This window comes from Corapipo altera, unplaced genomic scaffold, assembly GCF_003945725.1.
Source record: "Corapipo altera isolate COAL_440 unplaced genomic scaffold, ASM394572v1 61411, whole genome shotgun sequence".
Lineage (NCBI taxonomy): Eukaryota > Metazoa > Chordata > Aves > Passeriformes > Pipridae > Corapipo > Corapipo altera.
The window spans coordinates 8,033,393-8,060,479 of NW_020884875.1; the positions used below are offsets into that span (position 1 = coordinate 8,033,393).

Sequence of the window (27,087 nt, forward strand, 5' to 3'; positions counted from 1 at the left end):
GGGCGGCGCATGATCAGACAGCAGGTAGATAAAGCTATTATATTAACAGCTGTGTGCGTGTGTCTCTAAGCTGCAGGGACAAGTCCCGGAAGTGGAGGCTGGCACAGCGGCCAGCGGCTAGGCCGCGCAGGGCGGGCGGGAACGGCGCTTCCCGGGGCTGGGGTTGGTGCGGGGTGTGCCGCGGGTGAGGAGTTGAGGAAGGAGGCCGCACAGCTCCCCCGCCCCCTCCCGCGGGCCGGAGCCGTCGTGACGCGGCGACGGCCGCGCAGGCGCAACAGCGGCCGCAGCGCCTGTTGTATCCGGCCGGCGCCTTTTCTCTCCTCCCGCCTCCTCCTCCCGCCCGCCCGTCCCACCCGCCCAGAGCCGCCGCCGCCCCTGCCCTGCGCGGCCTCTCCTCCCTCCCTTCCCTTCCCTCCCCTCCGTGTGCCCGGCCGGCAGCGCCTCTCATCTCCCCTCTTACGCCCCATGAAGCGATGGCAGCGGCCAACTTCGGCAAGATCCAGATAGGAATCTACGTGGAGATCAAGCGCAGCGATGGTGAGCGGGGCCGGGGCGGGGGTGGCGGCGGCCGCGGACCCCCCCTATCCCCTCCCCCCCCCCCCTCCAACCCCCCCATCCCGTCCGGGCGGGGCCGCGCTCGGGGGCGCGCGGGGCGGGCGCGGCCGCGCGCGCTGGGGCCCATTGTGTACGCGGGGCTGGGGCGGGGCCGCGCTCGGCGCGCGCTGCGGTTGTCAAGGGAGCGCGGGCGGGGTTGGGGGGACACGAGGACGTGCGGGGGGCCGGGGGTGGGTGTGGGTGGTGGGGGGGGGGGGGCGTTCGGGACGTGGGTGGGTGAGAGGAGAGCCGAGGAGCTTTTGGCAGGGAGGTGGGAGGGCCTTCGGGGAAGGGATGAGGTGATGGAGGGAAGGAGGAAGGGAGGAAAGGCCTTGGGTGTGAAGAGGTAATTTCTTGTCTGCTCCCCGTGCTGTGAAAAATGACACAACGGTGATGCCCTGGCAGGAATGCCTTTGGACACTTTCATCACTTGGCAGGAAGCATGATGTTATTATTTCAGATGTTCTTTGCGATTAAAATGTAAGAAGAGTGCTTGCTATTTACGCTGGTGAGTTGTCTCCGTTGGGGACCCAGTGTTCCCCATCTTGCCCAGCATCTCCTGGCAGGAGGATGTGTGGTGCTGTCTGGAAAGACACATGAATCAAGGAGGTGTGTGTGGCGGGTTTAGGGTGCTCAGTCTTCATATTTTTCTCTGGAGAGATTCAAAACCCACCTGCACGCATTCCTGTGTCACCTGCTCTCACTGGCCCTGACTTGGCAGCAGGGTTGGACATCTCCAGAGGTCCCTTCCAACCCTAACAATTCTGTGATTCTGTGTGGTAGGAGAACTGAAATGGGTGGCTGAGTCAACAGCAGGTCACTCATGACTTCAGCTCTTGGATTTGAGTGGGAATATGTCATCTATTCTCAGCCTCTGTGAGGTCTGTGAAGCCTGCTAAACTGGGGTGGGGTTCTGCTGGGATTTTCTGTAAGATTTCACCCCCCCCTCGGGTCCAGGAGGTTGCTAAAGAATAAGCAGATGTTTCTAAGGGAAGAAAGATCTGAAGGTCAAAGGCCTTGAAGTTAGTATGGCTTTGTCACGAGGCAGGAAAAAAGCAGCCAACAAGCTTTATACAGCTTGTCTTTCTTGTGTCCCATGCTGCAGTTCAACCCTACGATGAAATAATGGTTGGTGTTGGCTGGACACTGTATTATACCCAACCCCTCAATTTCTGCCTCATGGCTTGTCTGTCACGTGAAGAATCTGATCAGTCTGGCAGTTGTTTGCATAACTCCTGAGGATCTCAGTTTTTGTTTTCACAAAACCTCACAGTAGCAACTCATAAAACTGTTTTTGTGAGGTCTGTGTGAACTTCTAAGAAATGTTACTGTTTGGTTAGTATGCCTTTGGAAAATAAGGCATGAAAATGCTTTGCTGCTCTTGTTTTTTCCCCTCTATGGGGTGCACATTTTTTAATGTCAGAAGTGAATTTGGTAACTCTCGAATATAACAATACTTATTTTCATCACTCTTGGTGGTTTACATATTTTGCCGCATCACTTACACATGTGATGCAGCTCATTAAGTATATTACACATCAGTAGTATATACTAGGGGGATGCTCTCATGCCAGTTGCTCAAACTGTAGGGTTTTGAGCATTTGTGTTAAGTTGGTCCTTGTGTGAGCAAGACTGCAGATGATGGGTTCTGGTTACTGAGAGGTGTCCTTGTTTTTTGCTGGGGCTGGAGGAGATGCCCTATTCTGGCTTAGGCTACTGCAGCTATGTGTCATCCTCTTCCCATTAAACTGTAGGAGAAACTGTCCTAGGTATGTGGAAGGGAGTATTTTGCAAAAGATATGGAAAGACAGCCAGCACTAGATTGCATTGCCTTTCAGAGGGTAGTTTTCTAACCTCAGCTGTGGTTGCATAGGCGATTGAAATTGATCTTGCTGCTGCTAAACAAGAGGAGGGTCTTGCTGCCTGTGCCTCTGCCAGCTGTAGTGTTCCTGCAGACTCTCCCCTATCCAATGTGGCTAATGATTTTTTTCTGATGATGATATAATACATTGATTGATTATTTGATTCACTAAACACAGTGGAAAACTTTTGGATGTGCTAGTTTTCTGCACAATTAGTGTGTCCTAATAGCTCACAGAGAGGTCTGTGACCACAACAGTACTAGTACGTAGAAAAGGCATGGCCAGGATGACATAGAAGTCTTCACATATGATCTTCTGATTCAGTTACAGTGAGCCTTCTGTATCTACTCTATCCAGAACTGTATCCTAGGTAGAATCAGGGCTGTCTGTCATACCAGCTACCCTTGGCTGAGAAAGCACAATTAAAAAGGTTTAAGAAACTTTTGGAAAGAGGGATGTGTTTGTATGGGCTTTTGTTTTACATGTTGTCTTATCTATAGGGAATCCTTTTTGAAAACTAAATATTATTTTGAGAGGTAGGTATAGTATTCTTTAAATTTTCTTTATTTACTTATTTGCTACATCCAGAGAAGAATAAAGTTTTACTCTGTTAGTGGAGTCAATGAAAAAGTATGCATTTTTTCTATCTACCAGTTGTGTTAAACACTTTTCTGAATACAGAGTTTTATTGATTCCAGATAACTGTTCTTCTTTAAGTAAAAAGGACAGCTTAAAGAAACACACACTTTTGGTGAAACGTGAATGTTACAAGTAAGACCAGAACATTCTGGAAAGAAAAGTCATTCTGTCATTTTGACAAGTTCTAATTAGCTTTAAGTGTTTCATGAGAGATTTATTCTAGGACTGAACAGAAAATATTGTTGTACAAAAGAAAGGCATTGTTAGAAGTCATGGTCAAAAACACATGAAAACCAGTGTTTGGATAAAACCCAACATTTTCAAGCACTGACGCTGCAGAGCTGCTTGCCGTGTATGTGTGTTTTTTCTCAGTGGGTAAACATTGATATAAATGTTACCTAGAGTTGCTGATAATATTTCCACTTATAATTGGAATAACTATTTATGTTCATGTATTGTAAGAGTGTATTGAGTGGTCAGCTAGTTTGGTTTTTTTTAATAACTTCTGATACTTAAATCTCAGTAGGTTGCTTGAAATATACGTTGGTAGTCTGTCTTGAAACCGCAAAGAGCTTCTTCAGCTTAGGTTGCAAATTGCTAAGAATGGACTGCATTTCCACGTTTTAAAAATGTATTTTATCACATGGAAGCTAGGGAGGTGGGAGGGAAGCCAGAAGGCACCCACCAGACCCACTGTAATGATCCTGTCCAGAAAATGCTCCTTGTTGAAGTCTAAATATGGGCATTTGTTGACAAATTCCCTTCACTCAAATAATAATACCCTGCCGGTTTGTGTGTGAACTTAGACCTGTATCTACACCTCTTGTGCTTTATCCCATTAATGATTAATGATGACAAAGGCCTATGTAATTACTTGGAGAAAAAGTCTTTCACATTTTTTTACTCGTAAATTCAGTCTTTTGCTGAAATAAGATAAATCCCTTCTGCCCTACAGGCCTTCAGCAGGCTGATTAATGTTTTGTCTTTACTTTTTCAGTCCTGCTTTGTTCTGTCCATTGCCTCCTCAGACTGTTCCTATTCTGTCTGTCTTTGCATATCTGAAATACTACTTAGAAAGACAGAAAATGAATTATATATTTGCTCATTTTGAAAGTGGGATGGGGGGAGAGAGGAGCAAATACAGTTCTGGTCTCACTGTTTCAGAAATAATTGGAAGAGTGACTGAAGATTTAACTGAACTTTAAAGATAAAGGAAAAATGCTGTATTTTCAAGGATTAACTATCTAATGGTGTAACAAAGAAGTATCATGACTTTGTGCCCATGTTTTTCATAATACAAGAACAGGAGAGCTGTCAGTGTCTGAAAAGGAAATCTAAATCTTAAAATTGTTAAAGGAGAAGAGATTAAGTATTATCCCATGGAGCTTGTCACCAGAGGAGATTGAATCTAGAAGCATAACAGAATTTTAAGAAGAATGGTGGGAATATCGAGTTTTGCACTAAAAGCTAGGAAAGTATACACCAGCAACTGTAAACAATAATATCTGTTCTTCCCGAGTCTGTAGTTTAAATAACTTCTAACTGATGTGAGATAGGAAGAAATCTTGCCCGTGGCTGTGTTATTTTTAATTGCCTGCTTAAGAATTTTCTTCATCTGTCTCTGAAGCAGCTGGAACTGGTCACAGTCAAGGATAATCCATCCAGTTCAAAAACCTACTGGCAGCTTCTCTCTCCTTCATCTTGTCAAAACATCATGGTAGCTGTTTTCACCTTCAAGCACCAATGAGACTACATTTTTGCAACAGTCAGAGCTGTAATTTCTTCTTTAAAATCCGACTACTGTGGAACTTATGTTTCTCAGAGTTGAGAGGTCCACAGCATCCTCTCTCTTCTGGATAATCCTGTATGATGTGATCTTCAGGTACAACTCCCAATAGCAAGAACAATTTTATAGCAGGATAGAAGGTGTAATGATGCTATAAAAATTCTGTTCATATTTGGGTAATCACCCTATTTTACAAGCTCATGGGGAGAGATTTAAATGGTAATGTGCTTTTACTCTTTCCTTTGGTGACATACATCTCTTTGTTCCCTGTAATTAATACTTTTCCATTACCGCATTTAAATCATTTAAGTCAATTGCCTAATCCCTATGTTAGCCATATAGACACAATGTGTCTTTGTGCTTCCATAGTAGCCAGAACACACCCAAGGTTTGAAGTCTGCTGTTCCTGGTCCAGCATTTAGGCTTATCTGGTGTAGGTTCTGATTGTTACATCCAGAGTTTCTGGAGATTGTTCCCTCAGAAGAATTAACCAGGAGGATGTGTTAAATTTTCTGTGTCATATTTGAAATCACTTTTTAGCATTCAGCTTTTATTAAGCAGTAAGTGAATTTTCACTGTAACTCACAGATTCTCAGATATTTATGTAGGCCTTCTGTATTTTGTATAAATAGTTTTTTTGAATGACAAGAGTTGAGTCCTAATCTTCAGAGAATCTTCTCATTTTTGTTTCATAAATATGTTTAATACAGCATTACATACAGAGCTGTATGTGGCAACTGGAATCACACAGCTTGTATTGCCTGTTTTTCCCCCACGCTAATCATGTTGTGGGGGAATCTATCCTTTGTTTCCATTTAAAAGGTAAAATAATTGTTCTTTTCGCCCAATCTCTGTAATGACCTGTTGCGTTGAATTCTGTAGTAAGTGTTTAGCCATAAGATGGTGCTGACTGTGTCCGATAACCTGGAAGTGTACTTTGTTCATATCCTCAGAAGATACCATGATAAACAGTCAGTTGTGGCTTAGAACATCCATAAACCATTGATTTACTAGAAGTCAGTGAATTCATCTGCCATGTTAAATGCTCTTCTGAAGTGGAGCCCCCTTTGGAGGTAGAACAGAGGACCTGATATTTGTCTCTTGTGCCACTCTTCACCTTTCCTGGTAATTTTTCCTGGGAAACGGTGCAGCCACAAGTAGTAGTTCTCAGGGAGAGTGTTACAAAGATGATATTGCCATTGTTAAAAAGTGTTCTGCGGAGCTAATATTGCTGTATTTGTATTTGGTCATTGCTAAATATGTTCAACTTAGATTTTACATCTGTTAGACAAAAGGCAATAAAGCTGTGTGAAAAATGACATGAGATTTGCCTTTCTTGGAAAAGAGAATGAATTTTTTAAGCTATGCTTAGTTTTTTTTTTTAATGTGTGTAGTGCACTGCATCATTTACGTGAGCAGTACATGCATAAAAGACTTCTGATAACTCTACTATTACTGCCTAAATTCAGTTGTTTCATGTTGCTAGAAACCAAAGTGAATTTTAGAATTGCTTAGTTTAAAGGAGTAGGTAGGAGTTCTTGAAGACAACTCTGTATTGTGTGTCTAACCAAGACTTTTGATGACCTTTTTCAAAAATGTGAGTTAGCAGTTAGATTTAGTAATTAAGCCACTTGATCAGTTTTTTCTTTTTTTTTTTTTTTTTAATTGGGTCTTGTTTGACAACATTGAGTCTGATACTCTATTTTGACTCTTGAAAGATGAATGAGGAACTTTGTTGCTTAAAGGCTTCACTGTGGTAGTAGAGTTTTTTATTTTGCTTTAGTCATATAAATATGCTTTCAGAGTAGCGTATTGTTTTTACTAGGAGCAGGTCCTGTTGCATCAGGCATAAGTGGTTTTTGGGTTTCCCAGGCTTGTAAAGGGAACTGTTGCATGCCCTGCTGCTGGTGTAACTGACACCCTGAAAAGCTAATTGATCAATCCCAGTCAGTAAGAAAGTGACTTGCAGGTAACTTGCAGATAACAGAAATAGTCTTTTACTTTGTTTTCATTTTTATGAGTGTGGTAATGCTTTTCAGATGGGGGAATGTTACTTGCTTTCAAGTTATCAGTAATCCGATTGAAGCTTTACCAAGTGCAAGTTTGATGTTCTCATGACTCCCATCAGGCACTCACAGCTCTTGTGTAATTCCAGATATCAGAAATGTGAGTATTATCAGTTGCTTCTGTTAATTACAGGATTGTTCTGAGAGTTGCCTTCAATGGATGAACACACTGTGTGAGTGGAGAGGGATGAAGGGTGGTCTTTTTTTAAAACTTAATCTTTAGAAGCAACGTATGTAGTGTACTTGTGCCCTTGCAGAGTTTGGCTTTGGAAATTTTGTTGCACAGGGCTGCACATTTTGCAGTCACTGAAAAGTGTTACTTTTCTTGGATGACTGAACTGCAGTTCAGTTTGAGGAGTATTTCCGACTGATCTATAAAAGTGTTTGCTAGAGATGCAGGCATTGCATAGTGATGTGCTGATGAGGATCTTTGGCTCCAGGAAGATGGCACTAGAAATAAATTCAGTTTGAAAAGCACATGCACACTTAGATTTTTGAATATTCAAAATTTCTGATCCCAGTTTTGGTTGTGTTTGCTTGTACTTCTGTATTTTTATTATTTGAACTTCACAGTCGATTTTGACATTTTAGTATGACAGGAATTCAGGTGATGATGAGCGAGGTGAATATTAATCACAGTCAGGTGACTTTTAAGTTACAATTAGCTTTCATCAAACACAGAAGAATTAAAACATTGCTTAAAGTTTCCTTGTTCATTTGAACTTTTAGAACTTCGTTAAGCTAAAGTACAAGCTTTAAATTTGCACGAGAATAAAGTTGTCTCAGTTTTGACCAGGAGCAACAGTTGGCAGCTCTGTAATGAATTGAGTTATGGTAAATGTTCTCACTAAATATAATATTTAAAAAAAAGGGGGGGAAAAAAGCCTCAGCAAACAACAAACCATTATATGACATGTGGGTCATGAAAGGCAAATGGTAAAAGCATGAAATATCCCTGTGGCCAATTTGGGTCAGCTCTCCTGGCTATTCTTCTTCCCAGAACACAGAAAACTGAAAAGTCCTTGATTTAGGGTAAGCACAGATTAGCAACAACCAAAACATCAGTGTGTTATCAAAATTATTCTCTTACTAAATCCAAAACACAGCAGTGTACTGGCTACTTGGAAGAAAAATAACTATCCCAACCAAAACCATACAAGAAGATACTTGGATTGAATCTAATTTTGCTCCTAAACATCATAAATGTATTAAAATTTATACCAAACTCAGAGGGCCTGGATCTGCAAAAATATTTAACAAAGTATTCTGGAGAGTAACTTTGAGAAGCAGTTTTAAAGATTTACAGAAGCTGCCTGCATAATTGTCCTAAAGAACTCCAAGGAACTGCAAAAAGATGTCAAATTATATTTTGTTTTACAAAACTCTAAAAAAATTTATACAAGACATTGAAGTATTCCTAAAATTAATTTACAAGTTGTGAACTCATGGGACAGTGGGAATGTCATTACCAGGAACTGAATGAAAACCTTCACTTATGCCAGTAAAAGAAAAATGTGATAGAGGACAGAAAATACAGTCGTGTTATACATTAATGTCTTGTTCCCATTTGAATAAAGTTTGCATCTCTCATCGCTTAATCTTTCTTAAATATGAGAACTGGAGGGGGTTCATGTGGGCTGTGGAAGGGACCAGCGGGCATTGGAAAACCTTGCAGGAATTTTGAAAATGGGTAGATTATTGTTGTTTTCGTTTGGGCTTTTTTTTTTTACACTATGGAAGGGATATTGCTATGTGAATAGATGGCAAAATTAAGATTACTTTTTGAAAAGTGAATGAAAACTTTTTCCTTCTCTCCTTATAAGGTTTCTACTGAAGTTGAAGAACCTCATGGTTTTATAAACTTTGTGAAGTGTTTTTGTCTTTTTGGAGGTTCCTCCATCTCCTTACTTATAGTACTTACAAATAAGCTCACCACTACTGTAAGAACTAGTAGTGGATCAGATGGATGGTTCATCTAACGCAACAGCTGTTGAAGAGACTATTTAGGGAAAGCAGGTCAGCCTTGCCACTGTCCAGTCTTTGTCTTCCTACAGTATTCAAAATTATATCTAGGATATTATAAGTACAACTCTGTCTAGTCCTATTAAATAACCATTTATAGACCTATTGTATGTGAATTTATTGAATACCTTTGTTACCAAACTTAAACTGTCTCTTGCAGAAACAAGATTGAGAGGTTCTTCACTGCTTGCTACATAGAAAAGTACATTACCACTTTTATCTGTGCCTTAAGAGACTTCTCCCAGCTTTAGTGTTGCAGGATGAGGTGAATAGCTGTTGTCCCTTGTGGTTGTTAAGTGCAACCAATTCCACCCCCATTTTTTCCCTCAAAAGTGAGCAGTTACTTGCCTTAATATTGTAATTCTCTTTGTCTTCTTATTTGTCCTTCTCTTAGTTTCCTTTAATTTCACTGCATGTTTTTTGTGGTGTGAAGACTAGTGTCACAGTACTTGAGATGTGGGTGTACCTAAGATTTATTTATACTTTGAAAATAATACTTGCCTTTAAGTTTTACCAGCTTTTTTTTGTCGTTACAGCTGCATGTTTAGTCAACGATGTTTTCAGAGAACTGTGTCAACTTAAGGAGCTCTTGAGTTGTAACTTCTAGTTCCAGTTTCAGCGTCATGTACCCATAATTTAGATTTGTTTTCTCTCCGTGTGTTACCTTGTCTCTGTCTGTGTTGAAGCTCATCTGCCATCTTTTTCTGTACTCCCTTATTTTTGGGAGGGCCTTTTCAAATCATGTCATCTGACTACCCAAAAAGCTGTCTTGCCAAAGGATTAGATGGCAGATTTAGTGTAATTCAGAGTGTAACTAAACACCAAGCTGGAAGATGATGTGTAAGTTTGTAGCTAAAGTTTTAAAAGGCTTATATAATAAAAGAAAACAGTGCTTCGTTTTCCCAATGCCTCCTTTATTAGTACTTGTTTGCACGTAATCTTCTTGTATAGAGGATTAAAGTATTTTATGATTTGCGCTGTTCTGATCGTGAATTTATCTTGCACCTCATTTTAGTGTAGTGTCCTGGTAGCATGATCATTCTCAGTCCACATGTGCTAGTTCACTTCCAGACTCACATCTGAGTGAACCAGATGACCTGTCTCCTACCAGTAGCCTGAACTTCTTTGACTAGTTCTCAAGAATAGACCTGAACTGCACCATTTGTCTATCACTATTTGAACAATCCTTCTGTATTTTAGTAAGCATCATACTTTTATATTCTTGTGCCTGTCCCTGGGCTTGCAGAACATGCTCCTATTCATGCTCCTAAAAGCATCATAGTGGGAGGCTGGAATGCAGTTTTATCAATTTTGTGTAGGTCAAGGCAAATTAAGAGCTCTTGGTGCTCTAGGCATGCCATTTGGGACCACAGGGTTGCACCTGTAACAGAGATTTCAGTTGATGCCTTAAGCCCCTAATGGTTTTTTTATTTTTCTAGTATTTGTAAGACTTGTAAGTTTTATAAGTAGTGGAAGTAGGTTTTAAAAGCAGAAGCCCTTCCCTTCTTTGTCCCTTGTCCCTTTCCCTTTCCCTGTAGCACCCTTGTTTACACATTCCTTAACCCTCTTACCCCATTCTATCCTCCCTATATCACTCATAGCCCCCAATCTAATAGAAACGTTTAGTCTTTTGTCAAGGCAAGGCCTAGACAGTTGACAGAACAGCATATCTGGGCCTAAACCACAGAATACGGTCAAGAATTAGGTAACTATGTACCCTTTGTGCTCTGATGATGATGAAGGTGATGAAGTAGGTGGTCCCGAAATGCACCCCAGACCCATTTTAAGGGGGTGGACCCTGGGGCGGTCCAGAGTAAAGGCCACAGGGTGGACACATCTGGGATTGGATGGATGGTATTATAAAATGTAACCTCTCGGGCACAGGCACGCGCGTCTTGTAACATCTTAGCCTTGGCAAATAAACCCTTTTCTTATCTCACCCCTAATTAACTGCTCTGGAGATTTTTTTCAGCACCTAAATCCCACGGCAACACAGTTCATATGAAAAATGGGCTTTGGACATGTATTTTCTGATCATCTCTTACTTCCTTGTGCTATTCTTTAGTTCACTGTGAAAGTAGCCATGGAGCACACCAAATTCCTTTTGTATGAAATGTAGCTGGAGGGTACACTCAAGATGTGTATATGATGTCCGCTGAAAAAGGATGTTCACACTGTGGTGCTAGACCCTCCCAGTCCCCTCCAAAACACATGTTATGAATATCTGATCCCCAGCACCACCTGCTTTTCTGTGCTCCTGTTGCAGCACTGTGCTACTCATTGCCATAGGCAGAGCTGGGGAGCCTGGGCTGAGCACTAAAGCGCTGCACAATCAATGTACCATGAATGGTGCTGTCCGAGGGAAGTTGTGGGCGTGAAGCAACCCCATACCAGTTCTCTTAGGGTTTCTGTCCATAGTGTGGTCTGAAAAAAAGGCACAGAGGTGATCTCCAGGACTTTCTGTTACAACCTCATACTGCCTGCTGCTTGATAATGAGGAGGTTGTTCATGGATTATGCCATGGCTGAGTAAGAGTGTGGCACAGTCTACCTTGACAGCAAGTCCTAGATCCTTGTAGGAGTTTCTTCCCTTCCCCATCACAAAGAGAAAGACCATTGTGGTACTCCAACAACAAAGCCAACAGAACTGAATAAAAAGATTTTGTATCATGTCCATTTTGTGTCATGTCCATCACATCGACATCCATTTCAGAAGTGATTACAGCTCATTCTGTTTTATTTTGCTCTAAAGCAAATGGAAAAATTACAAATCTAATCAAATCATTCTAGGAACGTACAAACGTTCTAGGAACGTGCCTTGACAAAAAGAAGTAGCAAACAGTGGAGGACAAATGCTAAAGTGCTTCTAGTCTCTGTGTCCCAAACTAGCGTGCTAGAGATGGAGTAGGTAAACATGATGTTGAATTCTGGAGCTGAGTATGGGGTGACATGACCAAAGCTTGGCACTGCCAGGGCCAGTATGGGAGGGGCTTTGTGCAGCATTGTATCTCTGAATTTCAACAAACTGTTTAGTAGAGTATGAAAAATTATTTAGGTGAAGCTTAACATGAGAAAGGTAACATGTTTAAGACAGGGGACGATAACATATCTAGTAATTTTTAACTAACAGCATGGGATCAGTTTTGGGACTGTCTACCTGGTTTTTTCCATCTGTTAAAGTTATTAATTCCTGAGAAAGTAACACTGTTTTTGGGAAACTTCATTACCATGTTAGTGTGTGATTATCACCTCTGTGGAGATGTATGTCTTGAAGGAAGATGAGGAAGTACGGAATGAAACAACTGTGGTAAAAAGTGGCACAAAGTGAATGTGCTTTTGCTGTAGATTAGGACATCATAAACTGTAAATGACAGGTGTAAAACTTTGATATTCTAGCTAATCACAAAGTAGATGTGGACTACAGGGTGCAGTGCCAAGAGGAAAAGTGAGTGCCATTTCAGAATTATTGTAATTTGTCAGTGAGTGCTCCTGTGGAAAGTGATCTGGAACTTTTCCAGGATATTACACCTCCTCCTTAACAGTTTTGGAAAAGCAGATACTTCTAAAAGACTGAAACAGGTAGAGTTAGTTCTTGTATAGGTTTCTTTGTACAAGCCATAAAGAAAAGCACAGAGTACTAAATGACTGCGAACACATGCAGTCTGTAAAAATATTTGTGTATATTGACAGCCAGGTGCTAGTGCAGCTTTTTGGGTGAATAACAGAGGCACTACTTAATAACGTTAAAGTGAAATGTATTCAGTTTATTGAAAGTTTTCTAGGGGACTTATGGTTTGTGTTAGATATGACCAGACAGGTGCTTCCTTCCAAATACCTTTTTCTGTGAGTGAGTTAGTAAGTAAGTAGAGAACTTAAAAATGATAGGATGACTGGCTTGGTACAGCTGAGATAACTTGCTGGTAAATATCCACATATCAGTGCATCTGTTGGCCATCGTGGTGTGACACTTAGTTATGAATTCAGCTGCTTTAGAAACACGTCTCCTCTCTCTGACACTGACACCTCCAGAGGCAATATGCAAGTGTAACTTCTGAATGCTACAGTGGTGAGGTGCTATTGAAAACTCTTCGGGAAGCTGGTGGAATGAGTACCATTGATTTAACTGGCAATTGAAGCTTCTGAAAGCAAAGAAAGGGAAGATGTTTTACAAGGAGCTCATTAATGTAAAATAATGCCCTTTGAAATGTGCTTAAAAGAGTATTAGGTCCCCACCCTTAAAAAAACCTGGACCTACCCTGAAGGGAAGTAAAAACCAAAGTGTTCCATTGAATGGGGAAACCACAGGAAACTTGTTTTGAATATAAAGGGAAATTTTAGAGATCAGCTTGCTAAATGAAACACTAGCAGAAAAAGCCAACAAATCCCAGCATGAAAAGATTGAAGATTTGGCAATTATTAGAGAAGCAAAAACCCATGGCAGCAACATGGGGATGCAGCTCTTGATAATTTCAGAGAAACTACTTCAGTATGGACATCTAACAAGTTCAGCTAGGCTGAGCATGGTGAATTTTAGTTCAGTGATTCAGAGTGGAGAGGCTTAAATGCAGAGGGAGAGAAAAAGTTGCTTATGTCCTGTTTGCTGTATGGGGGACATTAGGTGTACTGTATTTTCAGTCTAAATATCATACACAGTTAGTTCAGTGACATGTCTGTGTGTTGCTTATTTCTTCTCTCGTCTTTCTTAGTGGACTGTCAGTAAGATCTGTGAACTTGATTTTTCTAAAACACTGGTGTTTGACTGGTACTTGTACATAAATTACATACATATCTCAGCTTGGGATATTTCTGAGTTTGGTAGCTTTCTATGCAGAGTCAAGAGTAGATTAAGTTGGATTTTAATTCAAAGCTGAAATGTATAGGCAGAAGTGGGAAACTTGATTTGGGTAATACTGCTTTATGTTATGTTCTCAAAATCCCTGTCACTTTTTATAGGTTTACAGAGATGATAAAATGTGTTTGTAACATGCATGTCATAGGAAGGTCTTGTGTATTCCTGTGATAATTTAGATAATACAGTAAAACAAGTTGGTAGCAGCTAAGGATCATTCAGAAAAATTAATATTAAAATATGTATTTAACTAGAAGTATATTTTTTATTATTTAAGAACTCACTTTAGAAATATTGTAGATATTATGCGTATCTAATGGTTCATTTGACAGTGTGATAACACTGTAACTATGGTAACAGACAAGACAATAAGGAAGGCTGGAAAACCCAAAATAAATCCCTATGATTAAAACAAAACTGGTGTAACTGTGGTAAATACAAAGAAAATAAAAGGCTACTTGTTTGTGGATAAATGAAACTTTGAAATAAAATAAAATCAAATACCTTTAGTGTTGTAGAGAAAGTAACATCAGTCAGAAGTAACTGATGGTTTTTCCTTGGGGGATTAGCAGCAGGACTCTCTGTGCAGTGCAGGGAAGACCATGACAAGTGCTGATTGTCTGAATAGGGACATCCCCACAGTTGACACTGCTGGAGACAGCAAGCCTGAAATTCTCTTTTTCTTTTGTATTTTTACATTAAGGTTTGCTAAAGGCATTATTTGGTGAGTAGAGGATTTTTTTTCACCTCTCTGAGCTCTATGAGAGCAGGAAAGCCCTTCCACCATAGTTACAAGGAATGCAACCTGTAGCACAGAAGACAATTTTCTGAACCACAGTAATTCTGGTGAGTGCTGGTTCTGGATTTGCAGCCTCATGTTTCTCATAAATGTTTTTTTTTTAATATGTAACTTGGGACTTATATTGCTTTTAATAGAGACTGAAGAAAATTGTACTTTTCACAATTTTAATTTTTGACTATCAAGTGACAGAGGGTGAAGGTCAGTCATGTCCAGGTGTTTCTAGATGAAGTAACATTCATATTAGTCCCTCATGAACTAGAATAGGAAAATCATGGCTATTTCATGAATGTGTATTATACTGTTTTAAGGGATGAATACCTTCTCTTGCAGTGGTCATCCTCAGCAAGACTATAGCAGATATGAAGTTTTAGTATATTTTTACATTCACCAACATGTACTGCTGATGCACTTAGAAAAGCTAAGTCTGATAGTCTGCTGCCTGAGCTAGTAGAACACATTTGTGCTCCTGAAGATGTGGCAAGTACAGGATTTCCTTTACTGAAGGTCTGTTAATGTTGCCATAATCTGGTTCTGCTAAAAATAGTTGCCTGAGTTTGAGCTGACAAGGCTTAAACAACTGTATGATAATCATAACGTAATGCTGCTGGGTAGGGTCCTGCTACTGGTTTTGGGGGTGGAATGAGATGGTCATAGTGGAAATTATGAACCTCTCTTCTCCATAACCCAATCCAGACCCTGAGTGTAAATTTTTAATTATTATGACTCAAAGGTATTTTTAAGACTTCACAAAACTTTTGCATGTAATGTGTGAGTACAGTGCCTTTTGCGGCGGGCAGACTTCAATTATGTGGGAGCTTTATTTCTTGATTACTTGAGAGAGCAAAAAGGTTTCAGTCACATGTCAGCCAGTGCTGTAGCCCAGACTGTAACTTGGAAAACACCAACCCGTATTTCACACTGGTAACTTATGTTTCTGAGAGGTAGTGGGAAGATGAAAAGGCTGTGCTTTTAGTATTGTTGTTGATTGCTGCCTCAAAATTTTGGTGGTTTGGAGAAGTTTTGCCGGCAGAAAATGTTCAGTTTGCTTAGAGGTAAGGATTTATGTACAACTTGCTATTTGCAATCAGTTGGCACTGCTCCCTAGGTTGGGGGTTAGTTAAAATGTTTGATTTTAACTGCCCTGGTAATTTGCTTTTGCTGCTCATCCTGAACATTTTTGTGCACCACTAACTGCCTTAATAGCTCTTACAGAAGCGGATATTTATCTGATATGTCAGCATGTCAAATCAGTATGCTTTCTGCCTTCTGTTTGTCAAATGTTCATCAGAATGACTAGGAAGAAAGCGAAGGAAGAGTTATTTTTCACTTCTGTTGATTAGAGTGAGAATATTGTATGTGTATTTAAGGTAATTTTAAAGTGTTGGCTTCGCACAGTTCTGTGTTGTATTGCTGTGTTGGCAGCAGTATTTTCTGCATGCTCTAGTTAGCAGGAGATAAGCCAGATGTCACATACTGTATGACAGAACATATTTACACAAATATTCTTTTTCAAATAACTTCTCCGTTAGTTGTGAGCCCTATAGAATATGCTGAGTTGGAAGTGACCCATCAGGATCATCGAGTCCAACTCCTGGCCCTGCACAGGACACCCAAAGAATCACACCATGTGCCTGAAAGCATTGTCCAAATGCTTCTTGGACTCAGACAGGCTTGGTGCTGTGACCAGTTCTCTAGGGATCCCTATAGCAATGGAACAACTTCCCAGAAAAAAAATTGCTTGTGATGTGAATTCTAATCATGTGAGGAGAGGCACTAGAAATTAATGGAATGCCGAGGGAATAGTTGTTGAATCAGCTTTATTTTCTTCTTTTGTTTCTGATGTGTGTAGGAAGATAAACTTCTTTGAATCACTGGTTACTTTTTCAGTGTGTCATCATGCATGTTCATTTTTACGTGGACATGCTTACATGTCACATTTTGTACCAGCTCTAGGAAGCGCACCAGAAATTAGGGACATTGCGTTGAACCACTCTGTGCAGATTGATTTGGCTCTTTTTTTGTAGCTTGGTCTTACTTTATATGCTGGACGAGATTTATGCCAGCCTAATTGGTTGCTGGCATTCCTGAATTTCCAGCTGCTGTATTCGGCTGTGTACTAGAAAAATATAATGGAATACTGTTTGCAGAGAGCAAGAAGCAATTGTAAAGATGTAAATGTGCTATCTGGCACTTCCATAACATGTAAAATTTTAGTAACACAAAGAATTTTTAGGAACAAATTGTGTGAGTACACTGCCAATTTAAACATTGTAGTGAATATTTTCTGTTTAAGATGAGAATATTTGGAAAATGGACATTTTCTTTTTTTTTGTCAGTGTTGGGGTTTTTCGTGGTTTTTATTCAGTCCTGACTTTGTTGGCCAGGCAACCGGTGAAATCTGGCACAGAGATGGAAGATTTGTTGTGATTTTTTTGTTATGACATACTGGCTTACTGTGCTTTTGAGAGAGTGGGGTATTTTCTGTTCATTCAACAGTCTGCTTTGATCTCTTTTCACTTGTTATGGCAAAAATTAAACCTTTTTTAATTATTAATTGTTCCCTATCAAAAGTAACGGCACAGAAGCAGGTAGTAGGACTTAATGTGATGGCTCTGTGACTAATACAGTGTCACAGGTTTCAGCTGTGACTAGTAATTTTCTTCAAAATTTATAAAATTTAGTAACACTGAATATTATTGTAATATTGTATAGATTGTGTTTTGGCAAACTTATATTTTTCATATATTGTTTTTCTCTTGATTCTGGATTGATAGCTGGGACAAACCTTAAAACAGCAGCAGCATATTATTCCAATGTAAGCTTGAGTTTCCACTTCCCAGAGTTTGTGTGTCCTCGTGGTCTGGTTGCAGCACGCTCCGCAGAAGAGGCAGAAGTGGCATTGCTACAGGAAGACAGCAGCTTCTGTTGCTGCTTTGCTGAAGGACCAGATAGCTCATTGAAACAGTTCTACAACAGTGTTCTTGCACAAAATTAAGTCCCTAGGGGTTATTAAATGCTGAAATACTAAGGGAGAGGTGTATTGAGGATGGCAAGAACGGTGCTCAGGGAGCACAAATGGAGGGGTTTGTTCAGACAAAGTATGGCTCAGGGAAATAAGAAGTGAATGCCAGAGGACAGGAACCAAGTGAAGCAAAAGGGGAGGCTTTTCTCTTTTAATGTTAAAAACTGCTTAACCTTCTTCGGTAGTGGAGCGAATGTTCTGCTTTGGACAAGGAGAAGCATGGAGGTTTTAAATGCATATATGATGTATGTTGCTGTTGAGGTGAATGCCACAGATATGAAGGCGGTGGTACCCAGGGCTGCCAGTTGCTCTGTGAGTTCCCTGAGTGCTGTGCTTCGCCTGGATTGCTGTCAATCTCTTCCTGCACACATTGTGTTAGATTACAGGGATTTGCTCTTACCTTCCATGATGCTTCCCCTTATTCTCTCTTCTTGCTAAATCTTAACTAGATGTGAATGTTTAAGCAGCCTTTGTAATAAAAAAAAATTAATGGAATATATTTGTTACTTGCACTGTTAGGTGAGATAATTTGGGATATCACTCAAGGTTTTTCTTTCTTTCTGTCCGTAAGTGGGCCCTAGAAGGCTTAGACTGTATAAAAACATTAATCTTTATGTTTTTGGAAAACTGTTAAATTGTGACTGAAGTGGCTAAACCAAAAGTTTGAAACAATCAGTGGAGGAGGAAACTGTGAACACACTGGAGCAGATGTGTATGGACTGTGCTATGTTTCACCCCAAGCAAGTGCCCAGCAGCGGCAGCAGCAACAGTATATGCACAACTGGTCCAGTCAGTCACTCATGCTTGGAGAGCTACCCCAGCCTTAGGGGGTGAAATGAGGAATTGCTTCTTCATACTCTACCTCATTAAAGGAGGGTGTGAGAGCAGCCATTGCATTGGACTTGTGTTCTTTAGAAACCTCAGTTCTTGGTACTCTTAGGGCAAAGCATGGATGCGAAATCAATGTGACACCTTGATCCTTTTGTGTCAGTGCATGGCTGTTCTGCTCTTCCAATTGCTTTTCTCTACTGTGCATAGGAAATAGGACGTAAAAAAATAGCAGTGCACTATATATTTTAGAAGACAAATTCTTATTCCTACTGAAAATTTGCTGGGTTTTTTGTACTTTATGGGGGCTCACTACCTTTGTGTCTTTCATGGGAGAAGTCAAAGCAAAAGCACCTTAACTCAAGCTCAGTAGCCTGTGTAAGTAGCTCTTTCTAAAATGATAGTTTGCATTATTGTTCCAGGCAGTTTAATTTTAGTTGGACTACCAACTGATTGGATGCCCATAAAAAAGGGATATCACAATACAATTTCAAAGGGCTTCAGTTCTGTGTTGAGATGTGTAATCTTGAAGCCTAGAAGGGGGACAAACCAGCCTTTGGAGAGTGCACCTCAGAGGACTTTAGCACCTGTGGGAGTCCTGTAGTATTCGACTTTTCTTCTCCAAGGAAAGAGAGTCTAAGTGGCATGGCTTTCATGTGGTGTTCTGCTTACATACCACTCAGTTTTCTGTTCATCGCCCTTTTCACTTGAGTGCTGACTGTCCCATTACAGCCTCCACTGGTGGATTAGCTCTGAGCCATTTCACAATGTGTGGCCTGGAATCACCTAATTGATCACCTAACTTTTTTCAGCCCTCTTCTTCCTACCTCTTTCTGCATGTCTCAGTGCAGGGATGAAAATAAGTTCTTGAAATTTTTTCCGCTAGTCAGTAAATGATCATCTGTGTTTGCTTTCTAGGCCGAATTCACCAAGCTATGGTAACATCCCTAAATGAAGATAATGAAAGTGTAACTGTAGAATGGATTGAAAATGGAGATACTAAAGGGAAAGAAGTAAGCTTAATTATTTAGAGCTTTTCTCTTTTAAAAAAATGTGTAATCTACATGAATATTACTTTGAATCTGTGCTGGATACAAAAATGATACATAAATCTTAATTTACTTGATGATTCTTTGGGGTTTTTTTGCACAGGAAGTGCTGAGCAAATTCTGGTTTCTCTTGTAGTAAATTTTACTTCCTGAGTTCAATGTCATAGCCTTTAAGTTGTTCTTTTCATCTATTGATTTAGAACCAGATCAGAAAGAGTGACCTTGTTATCCTCTTTTTACAAACAGAAAAATCAAATTTTTAAGAGGAAGAATGACACAGTAATACTAGCTACTTCTGTTTTAGTTTAATCACTTTATGAAATTACAACTATGTATTGGTCATTTTTAAGTCCCTTTTCTGACTGATGTGCTTTCAAATAATACGAAGACCAAAGCTTAGTCTGATTTAGCAAACAAAAACCAAGATAATTCAGATCTTAGAATTAAAAAATTGTGGGCTAAAACCACTAAATATATTTACTGTTTATTGTCAAATATAACAGGAGAAATAGAGAAATGTTTTAAGTCTAATAGACATGTTTTATGTTCTTTTACACAGATTGATTTAGAGAGCATATTTTCACTTAACCCAGATCTTGGACCTGATGAAGATATTGAACCTGGTCCAGAGACACTACCACCACCTGCTGCATCATCCAAAGTAAACAAAATCGTGAAGGTTTGTAATATCTATGCAACATGTTCATGATAGCCATACAGTAATTCTATATATGATGTCATGCTGAAATTTTTAACTTCTGTTTCTGTTGTGCTATTTGATAAGAGTGTTCCTTTCTTTTTCTTATGGTGAATAGGGATTTCTAAAATTTTTTAAGAACAGGTTTGGCAAAGGGACAGTTGGAAACTAATATTTATATAAATATATCCCAATGAAAAATATAGAAAAAGTTTTGGAGGTTGTTTTGAAACCATACATATAGTTCAATCAATCTTCACTCCTTCACTTTTCAGGGAGGGATTTGGCAGCAATCACATCTGTATTGCTCATGTCATGTTATTTTCCTTAACTGGAAAAAGTCAGATTAAATAAGAGAGATTTCTTTCTTTATAGACTCGACGAACTGTGTTCCCTTCTAAGAATGACCCTCCTACCAGAGATAATAGAGGTAAATGTTATCTCTTTCCATTTCAAGGAAGTAAAAAATATGGGAACATTTTAACCTCCTGTTCATCTAGTATTCTGTAATAGTTTTACATTTCTCATTTGGTGTGTGTGCTTGTGACGTGTAAAAGACGTGGTACATAATTCTTGGAATTATTCCTCTGTACGTCTAGGAGTTCATACTATACAAATAACATTTATATACAAGTTTAAGCAATACAGCATTATGAAAGTTAAGCCGAATGAACTGAAGGTGCAAAAATTTGAAGATAATTAATTATGCAACAGTAAATGAGGTGTGGACTTTTCATGTGAGGACTAAGCATCCTCAGCTTATTTGAATGTTTCAATACACACTAAGTAGTGCCCTTAAAATTCTTATACTTTCAATTTTTTTACTTGGTTTTGTAGCAGCCTTTGTGTGAACAGTCAAACAAAGAATACTTAGGCCCTACAGGTTTTTTTCTCACTCTACAATTAATAGCGAAAAATCACTTTTGTACTCTTCTGGCAGACTCTGTTAGAAGTGTGTAAAGGAAATGGGCCAGCTGAAGCAACTATTTATAAAACAATTTAAAGCATTCAGCTCTATCAAAGAGACTTGCATGCTCATCACTCCCACTGCATTCGCTGGGAGCAGACATCACAACATCTTCAGAAACTGGCATCTTTAGCACGTTTAGAATCAAGTTTACACATATTGAATATATCTGTATCCCTTCTGGTATAGAGTCAAAAGGGTTTGTTTCTTCCACTCACAGGTTGAGCTGCACTTTGCTGGCTTTCATTTCTATTGCTTTGCTCCTCCAGATATCATAGGCTCAGTGGGGTTGGAGCATTTTGTAACATCTAGAGAATGTGAAACAGTGGGGCTTTTTTTCTTACTAGTTTTTGTGCGTATAATCACAATATAAATGAAATTGCAACACTTTAAGCTTCAGGGCTGCATATCTCCCAGTACTCTCTTCATTGTGTGCACATAGTAAGTTGTACTAATTCTGCAGTATTAAAAAATATGCATGTGCAGCATTGGTACTTAATAATTATGTTGTGTTGGTGTATAGTGCTAGGATAAAAAAGTCTACATACCAGATGTCTTTATTAAGAGACTTTCTATGAGTGTGGCTCCTCCTAACCCCAGTAAATTGTTATGTCTGGAAAGGGGCCACATTTTATCTCATCATAACAAAGCATTTCAGAAGCAGGTGGAACTGTTACTGTTGCTCTTCCATGTCCAGATGAGCTTAGTGCTTTTTCTTTGCAGTGGTTGGTTCTGCACGTGCGCGACCTACTCAGCTTCCCGAGCAGTCTTCCTCCTCTCAACAGAATGGTACTGTTTCAGATATATCTCCAGTTCAAGCTGCAAAAAAGGAATTTGGACCCCCTTGTATGTAAACCGTGTATCAAGGACTCATTCATTCTGGGCATTAAATATACATTTTCTTGGATTATGTTGTTGTCCATAAATGATAAGTAGTCTATATGCTCAGTTGGTGGTGAGCTTCCTTGAGAAGCTTTTTCAGAGAGCTGTGGCTAAACACGTTCATTTTTGTCGTAATTGCACTACTATTTGGAATTTGTTTTTTCTTTATCTTCTTTTGACCATGGTGGTGTTGTTTTGCCTTTTTTTTCATTTGATTTGTCTGGGCTTTCTTTTGATTCAAACGAAGAGATCACATGTGTCCGTCCAAATATTTTTTGAGGGTCGTTATCCATATATTTTTGATTGTGTAATTATTTTCCATTCCCATGTCTTTTTTCTAAAAAATTTTATGAATTTTAGAAGCTATAATGCCACAATTATTCTTTATTAATAGTGATTTACTTGAAAATATAGTTGTAATTATTGATAAATTAATGTAATTGAAATGTACACTGTAAATACTAAATTCATACTTTTTCTTTAAGCACGTAGAAAATCTAACTGTGTAAAAGAGGTTGAAAAATTGCAAGAGAAGCGTGAAAAAAGAAGGTTGCAGCAGCAGGAACTTAGAGAAAAAAGGGCTCAGGTTAGTACTTTTAGCTCAGATAGGAAACATATGTCATCAAGAGAAGTTTACGAAATCGTTATGCTTTTTTCAGTCTTTAATAATTTTTATGAACTGTGATAATCTTGAAATATATTGTCATCCTGTATACAAGTTTTATAAATGTTTTGGTGTTTGGTAGCATTACTCTCATAACTACTACTTTAGATAGTTTTCCCCCTCTTTTTCTTCCTACAGAAATAATTGCTTTCAATCGCTGTCTTGCTGCATATTCTTCAAAGAGTGACTACTGATGGTAGCTATTTCTTAGGGAAAATGTATTGTTGAAAATAATCAACCTTTTGACTTTTAGAAAGGTCTGTTATTCTACAGGAGGTAATCCAACCTTATGATAAATTGTTCTTTATGATCTTTGATACTTTATAAATCTATTTGAGGCTCAGGTATGAACAGTGACTTTTCTTAAACTTTCTTTAAACTAGTCTATGCTTTTACAATTTCATCATGCAAGCAGCTTGGCAGCAAGTTGTTAAAAACTTGCGTGAAAGAAGTGAAGTTGCTAATCCTTTGTGTGTGAGGAACAACCATTTTTGGCTTTATATATTAAAATACTTTGAGGTGGTGTTACTTCTGAAATTTTCTTTTTATTGCTTCTATTTGCATCTGAGTCTTAAAATTCTGTATGAGGAAGTTGTTGTGAATGCAGCAGTAATTGACTAAGCACTGACTTCTAATGTGCAAGACCTTAAAACAGGGCTTGCAGAATATTAGGCAAATGCTTTTTCCACAATAAGCAATACTTCTTTCTGAATGTTAAAAGGAAACATTTCAGCAGGAATACGTTTTGCGAGGATTTATTGTCAGCAGTTTTTAGTTCACTGTAATCAGAGTGGATGACATCAAAGTACATTCAGCTTCTGATTACCAGGACACAGTTTTGTCTTAGGTGAGGACTGGCTGTGTCACAGGTGCAAAGAATGAGCTGGCTCCCTTTCAGCTTAGTAACTCCTATGCAGTGCTTTCTGAAAGTGCCTACACTATATCCACAAACAGCTGATTCAGAAGGAGTTTTATATCATGTGGGGGTAGCCATCAAAAACTTAGTGAGGTCTGAGCACAAACCTGGCTATGTATGGCATGAGCAGCATGTCTCAAAGCGGTGTAAAACAGGTAGTTGCAGGGAGAAGTGACAGGAAGATTGTTTAATCAGTTCTGCAGAGAACCAGCTCATCTCACAGTAGGCTGAGGCTTAGCAAGGCTTGGTGGTGCTCCTTGCATAGCCTCTTAATGTGTCCATTCATTCTGGTACTGATGGCTCCAAGTTTAAGGAAGGGAGGTCTGAGCCTGTGTCATGGTTCAGCTGTCCTGGCTGTGTTGGCCTCTTTGCTGATGGGGTGGGGTGGGGTGAGGGACAGAAAAGGCCTTTGCTGTGTAAGCACTGCTCAGCAATAAGTAAAACATCTGAGTATTATCAACCTTGTTTCGAGCACAAATCCAAAACAGAGCTGCATACCACATTCTTCTGTGGAGAAAATGAACTCTATCCTGGCCAGAATCAGCACAGCCTGAATGTAGCCTGCTGTGTATTCTTGGGATTGCATCTGTCTTTTTGGGGGTTTGGGACCATCAGAAGTGTTTTTAATGCATCCAAGTAGGAATTAACACAGGACCAGTACTAGGACCAAGCTCCTGTAACGGACTTGGATCCAACAGGGTTGTATTTAGAGCAGTTGGGTTGCCTGCGCTGTCTTCTGTGATGTGTGTTCTACCTGTGTAGTGGAATGTATATGTGCATCTGTCAAAGTGCCATATCTCAGATAAGGAAATGTTGACTGTATGTTTCTTTCGTGTGAAGGTTCTGACATAGGTGGGAGTAATTCTCTTGAGAAATGAGTCCTCAATTAAAAAGTGTTTTCTATTGCATGCCAACTAAAAACGTAGGAAGCATGTAATTCCTTTGCTTTACGGTCAGTAAATTAGCTACACCAGAACAGAAAAAGGCATTAAACGTGCATTAAACTTGCTAGAGACATTTCTGGCATTTTGGAGAAAAAAATATTGTTTCAGTTAATGTGTATTTTTCTGATAGATAAATATAGAAGATACTGAACTTAGTCCATTTTAGAAAACAGAGTATAATAGAAATTCTGTTCCTTACTTTTCCCTAGGATGTTGATGCTACAAACCCAAATTATGAAATTATGTGTATGATAAGAGATTTCAGGGGAAGCTTGGATTATAGACCACTGACAACTGCAGATCCTGTAAGTACACCAGAAACATGGAAATATTTTACCCTTCTTTGGCTTTGCTCTGTTTTTTTTTTTTATTTTATTTTTTATTTATACTTCTGTCTGTAAATTTGAAAAATAGATAATTTAATATATAATAGTATTCAATGTAACGTGGGTTTATTTTTTCAGTAATTTGATGATATTGCAAATAGTAGGCTGAGAGTTCTAGGTTACTAAATTATTGTTAATTATGTTAGTTAAGTATCTTTTTGCTATTAAATAATACCAATATGTACTAAGTAGTCAGTCAGCCTTTGTATTGTAAATTTTCCTGAGATGCTAGAGAATGTGCACACAAACCCATTAAACTTATCTGAAAAACCCTGTTTAGCATAAAGATAAATATTTGATCTTTGAATGTGATATCACCTTTGGTTTGCAGAGAAATCAGAGGAGCAGAATCCTTAAATGATGAAGATTGTCAGATGTCTGTGGAAATCAGAGATTGTGACAATTTCTGTCAATAGCATGTATACCCCGCTAAAGCTAGATTCGCTTGCAATAGTCCAAGATGTATCTGGTACTCTGTAGGGTTAGATCACTGTCTACAGGGAGTTTTGTTAATGCATAGTTCTCCTTTTTGGGTTCTTGGCTATTGTGCAGACACAAGGGGCTTTTACATGTTCAGGTGACTCACTGTCTTGGAAATTTCTCTTTAAATGATTGGCTAATTAATTCAAGAATAGAAGTAAAATATCTTAAAAATGGAGTAGTTGTATAGTTCACTGAAAAAGTTTCCTTTGCAGATCGATGAGCACAGGATTTGTGTTTGTGTACGAAAACGACCACTCAATAAAAAAGGTATGATTACTGAAGATTCTGCTGACTTATTTATCTGAAAAGCTGCTTCTGATAGTGATATTATTTGTGTTAAAGAGCTCTAGAAATACTGATCAAAGGCGAAACTGTTATACTAGACAGTATGGGTGATAGACCTAGGAAGTTCATAGAGGTGTCATAACCTGGATAGAGATGGGAAGAAAAGTAGTTTGACTATCACAGTTTTATGAATTGGGAGCTGAGGCACAGAGAGACTGCAGTTTTTTTCCGGGGACATCTAGAATGTATTTAGTTGATCTGGAAATTAGTTCTACTGTAAATTTTTCTGTATTCTTACAACTTGTTAGGATCATTGTCATTTTAATGTATCCTTCAAGTGATGTGAGTAGAGAGTTACACAGTGAAAACTTTCATACATGTTTTTGTACATGTATTTTTATACTTTCAAGTGGTCTTGAATCAGACATCAAGAGAGCTATTCAAATACTGGTGTCTTATGAATGGTAGGTGCCCAAACATGTCCCAGACATCCTCACAAGGCTAGTGGATTACAGACAACAGGAGACTTGTATACCCTGTACCTGCTGCTCAGGGCTGGGCAAACATACCTTAGAGCGTATCAAATACCACTAAAGAGAAGCTATTAGGTGCTAAAATAACTCCCTAGTGGCCATTTTTTTGATGCATAATGAGTAGTACAACTATTTGTCTTACTGCTTGCTTATCATACTGGAGTCTGTGTTCCAAAAAAACCCCAATAATCTGCTCAGGTTTCAACTCCAGTTAAATCTCAGTCTTCCTAGGAAGTTCTTTACTGTCAGTGGGAATTAAAGAACTCAAATGCTTCTGAATTGCAGCCTGTTGGAATCCAGTGCTGAAAGATGTTTCTTTCCTTCTCTGTCTCTTGTATTCTGTTTAGCTGAAGGACTCAAAAGAGCATCGCTCTGATGCTGAAACAACATGGGATGCATTTACTATTTTTGTACTGTCAGAACTATGAAAAAAATGGGAGAATTGTTTTTCCTTTCTCATAACATAAGTTGATACTCGTATATAGTTAGGTTTTGTCTTACTTTTACCCTTCACATTGCTGCTTCTATTTTTTTTTCCATTTTTACTTTTACTTTTTTCTTGTACATTTGGGACAAATGTCACCTTCTACCTGTGCTAAAGGTACAAAGGGGTACAGTAAATGAGAACAAGTTGTCTTTAGATGAGTTGGGATTCAGAAGTAGGATTTGATTTTGGGATAGTTGCATTTCTTAGGTATTAGTGATTTGGAGCTATTAAAAAAGTAGATCAGAGGTGTTTGTAGAGAATGTCTAAGTGAAAATGAGGTTGGCATGAAAGCCATTTTGCATTTCTAAGAATTAACTATGGTAAA

The 27,087-nt window shown here is 39.1% G+C and overlaps 1 protein-coding gene across 3 annotated transcripts in view; it reads left to right on the plus strand.

The window, feature by feature from the left end:
- Positions 1-347: 347 nt before the first annotated feature.
- The window catches only part of KIF2A (kinesin family member 2A), a 52,716-nt gene continuing 25,976 nt past the window's right edge, over positions 348-27,087 (plus strand). For 2 of the 3 annotated variants that reach the window (XM_027635092.1, XM_027635093.1), the window contains exons 1-8: positions 348-537; positions 19,388-19,482; positions 20,078-20,197; positions 20,591-20,645; positions 21,906-22,028; positions 22,550-22,650; positions 24,798-24,893; positions 25,670-25,724. In XM_027635092.1, coding sequence (XP_027490893.1) covers positions 474-537; positions 19,388-19,482; positions 20,078-20,197; positions 20,591-20,645; positions 21,906-22,028; positions 22,550-22,650; positions 24,798-24,893; positions 25,670-25,724 — 709 coding nt within the window. In that variant the 5' untranslated portion in view covers positions 348-473. The remainder of the gene's footprint in view (positions 538-19,387; positions 19,483-20,077; positions 20,198-20,590; positions 20,646-21,905; positions 22,029-22,549; positions 22,651-24,797; positions 24,894-25,669; positions 25,725-27,087) is intronic. The other variant, XM_027635094.1, reaches the window with a different exon arrangement.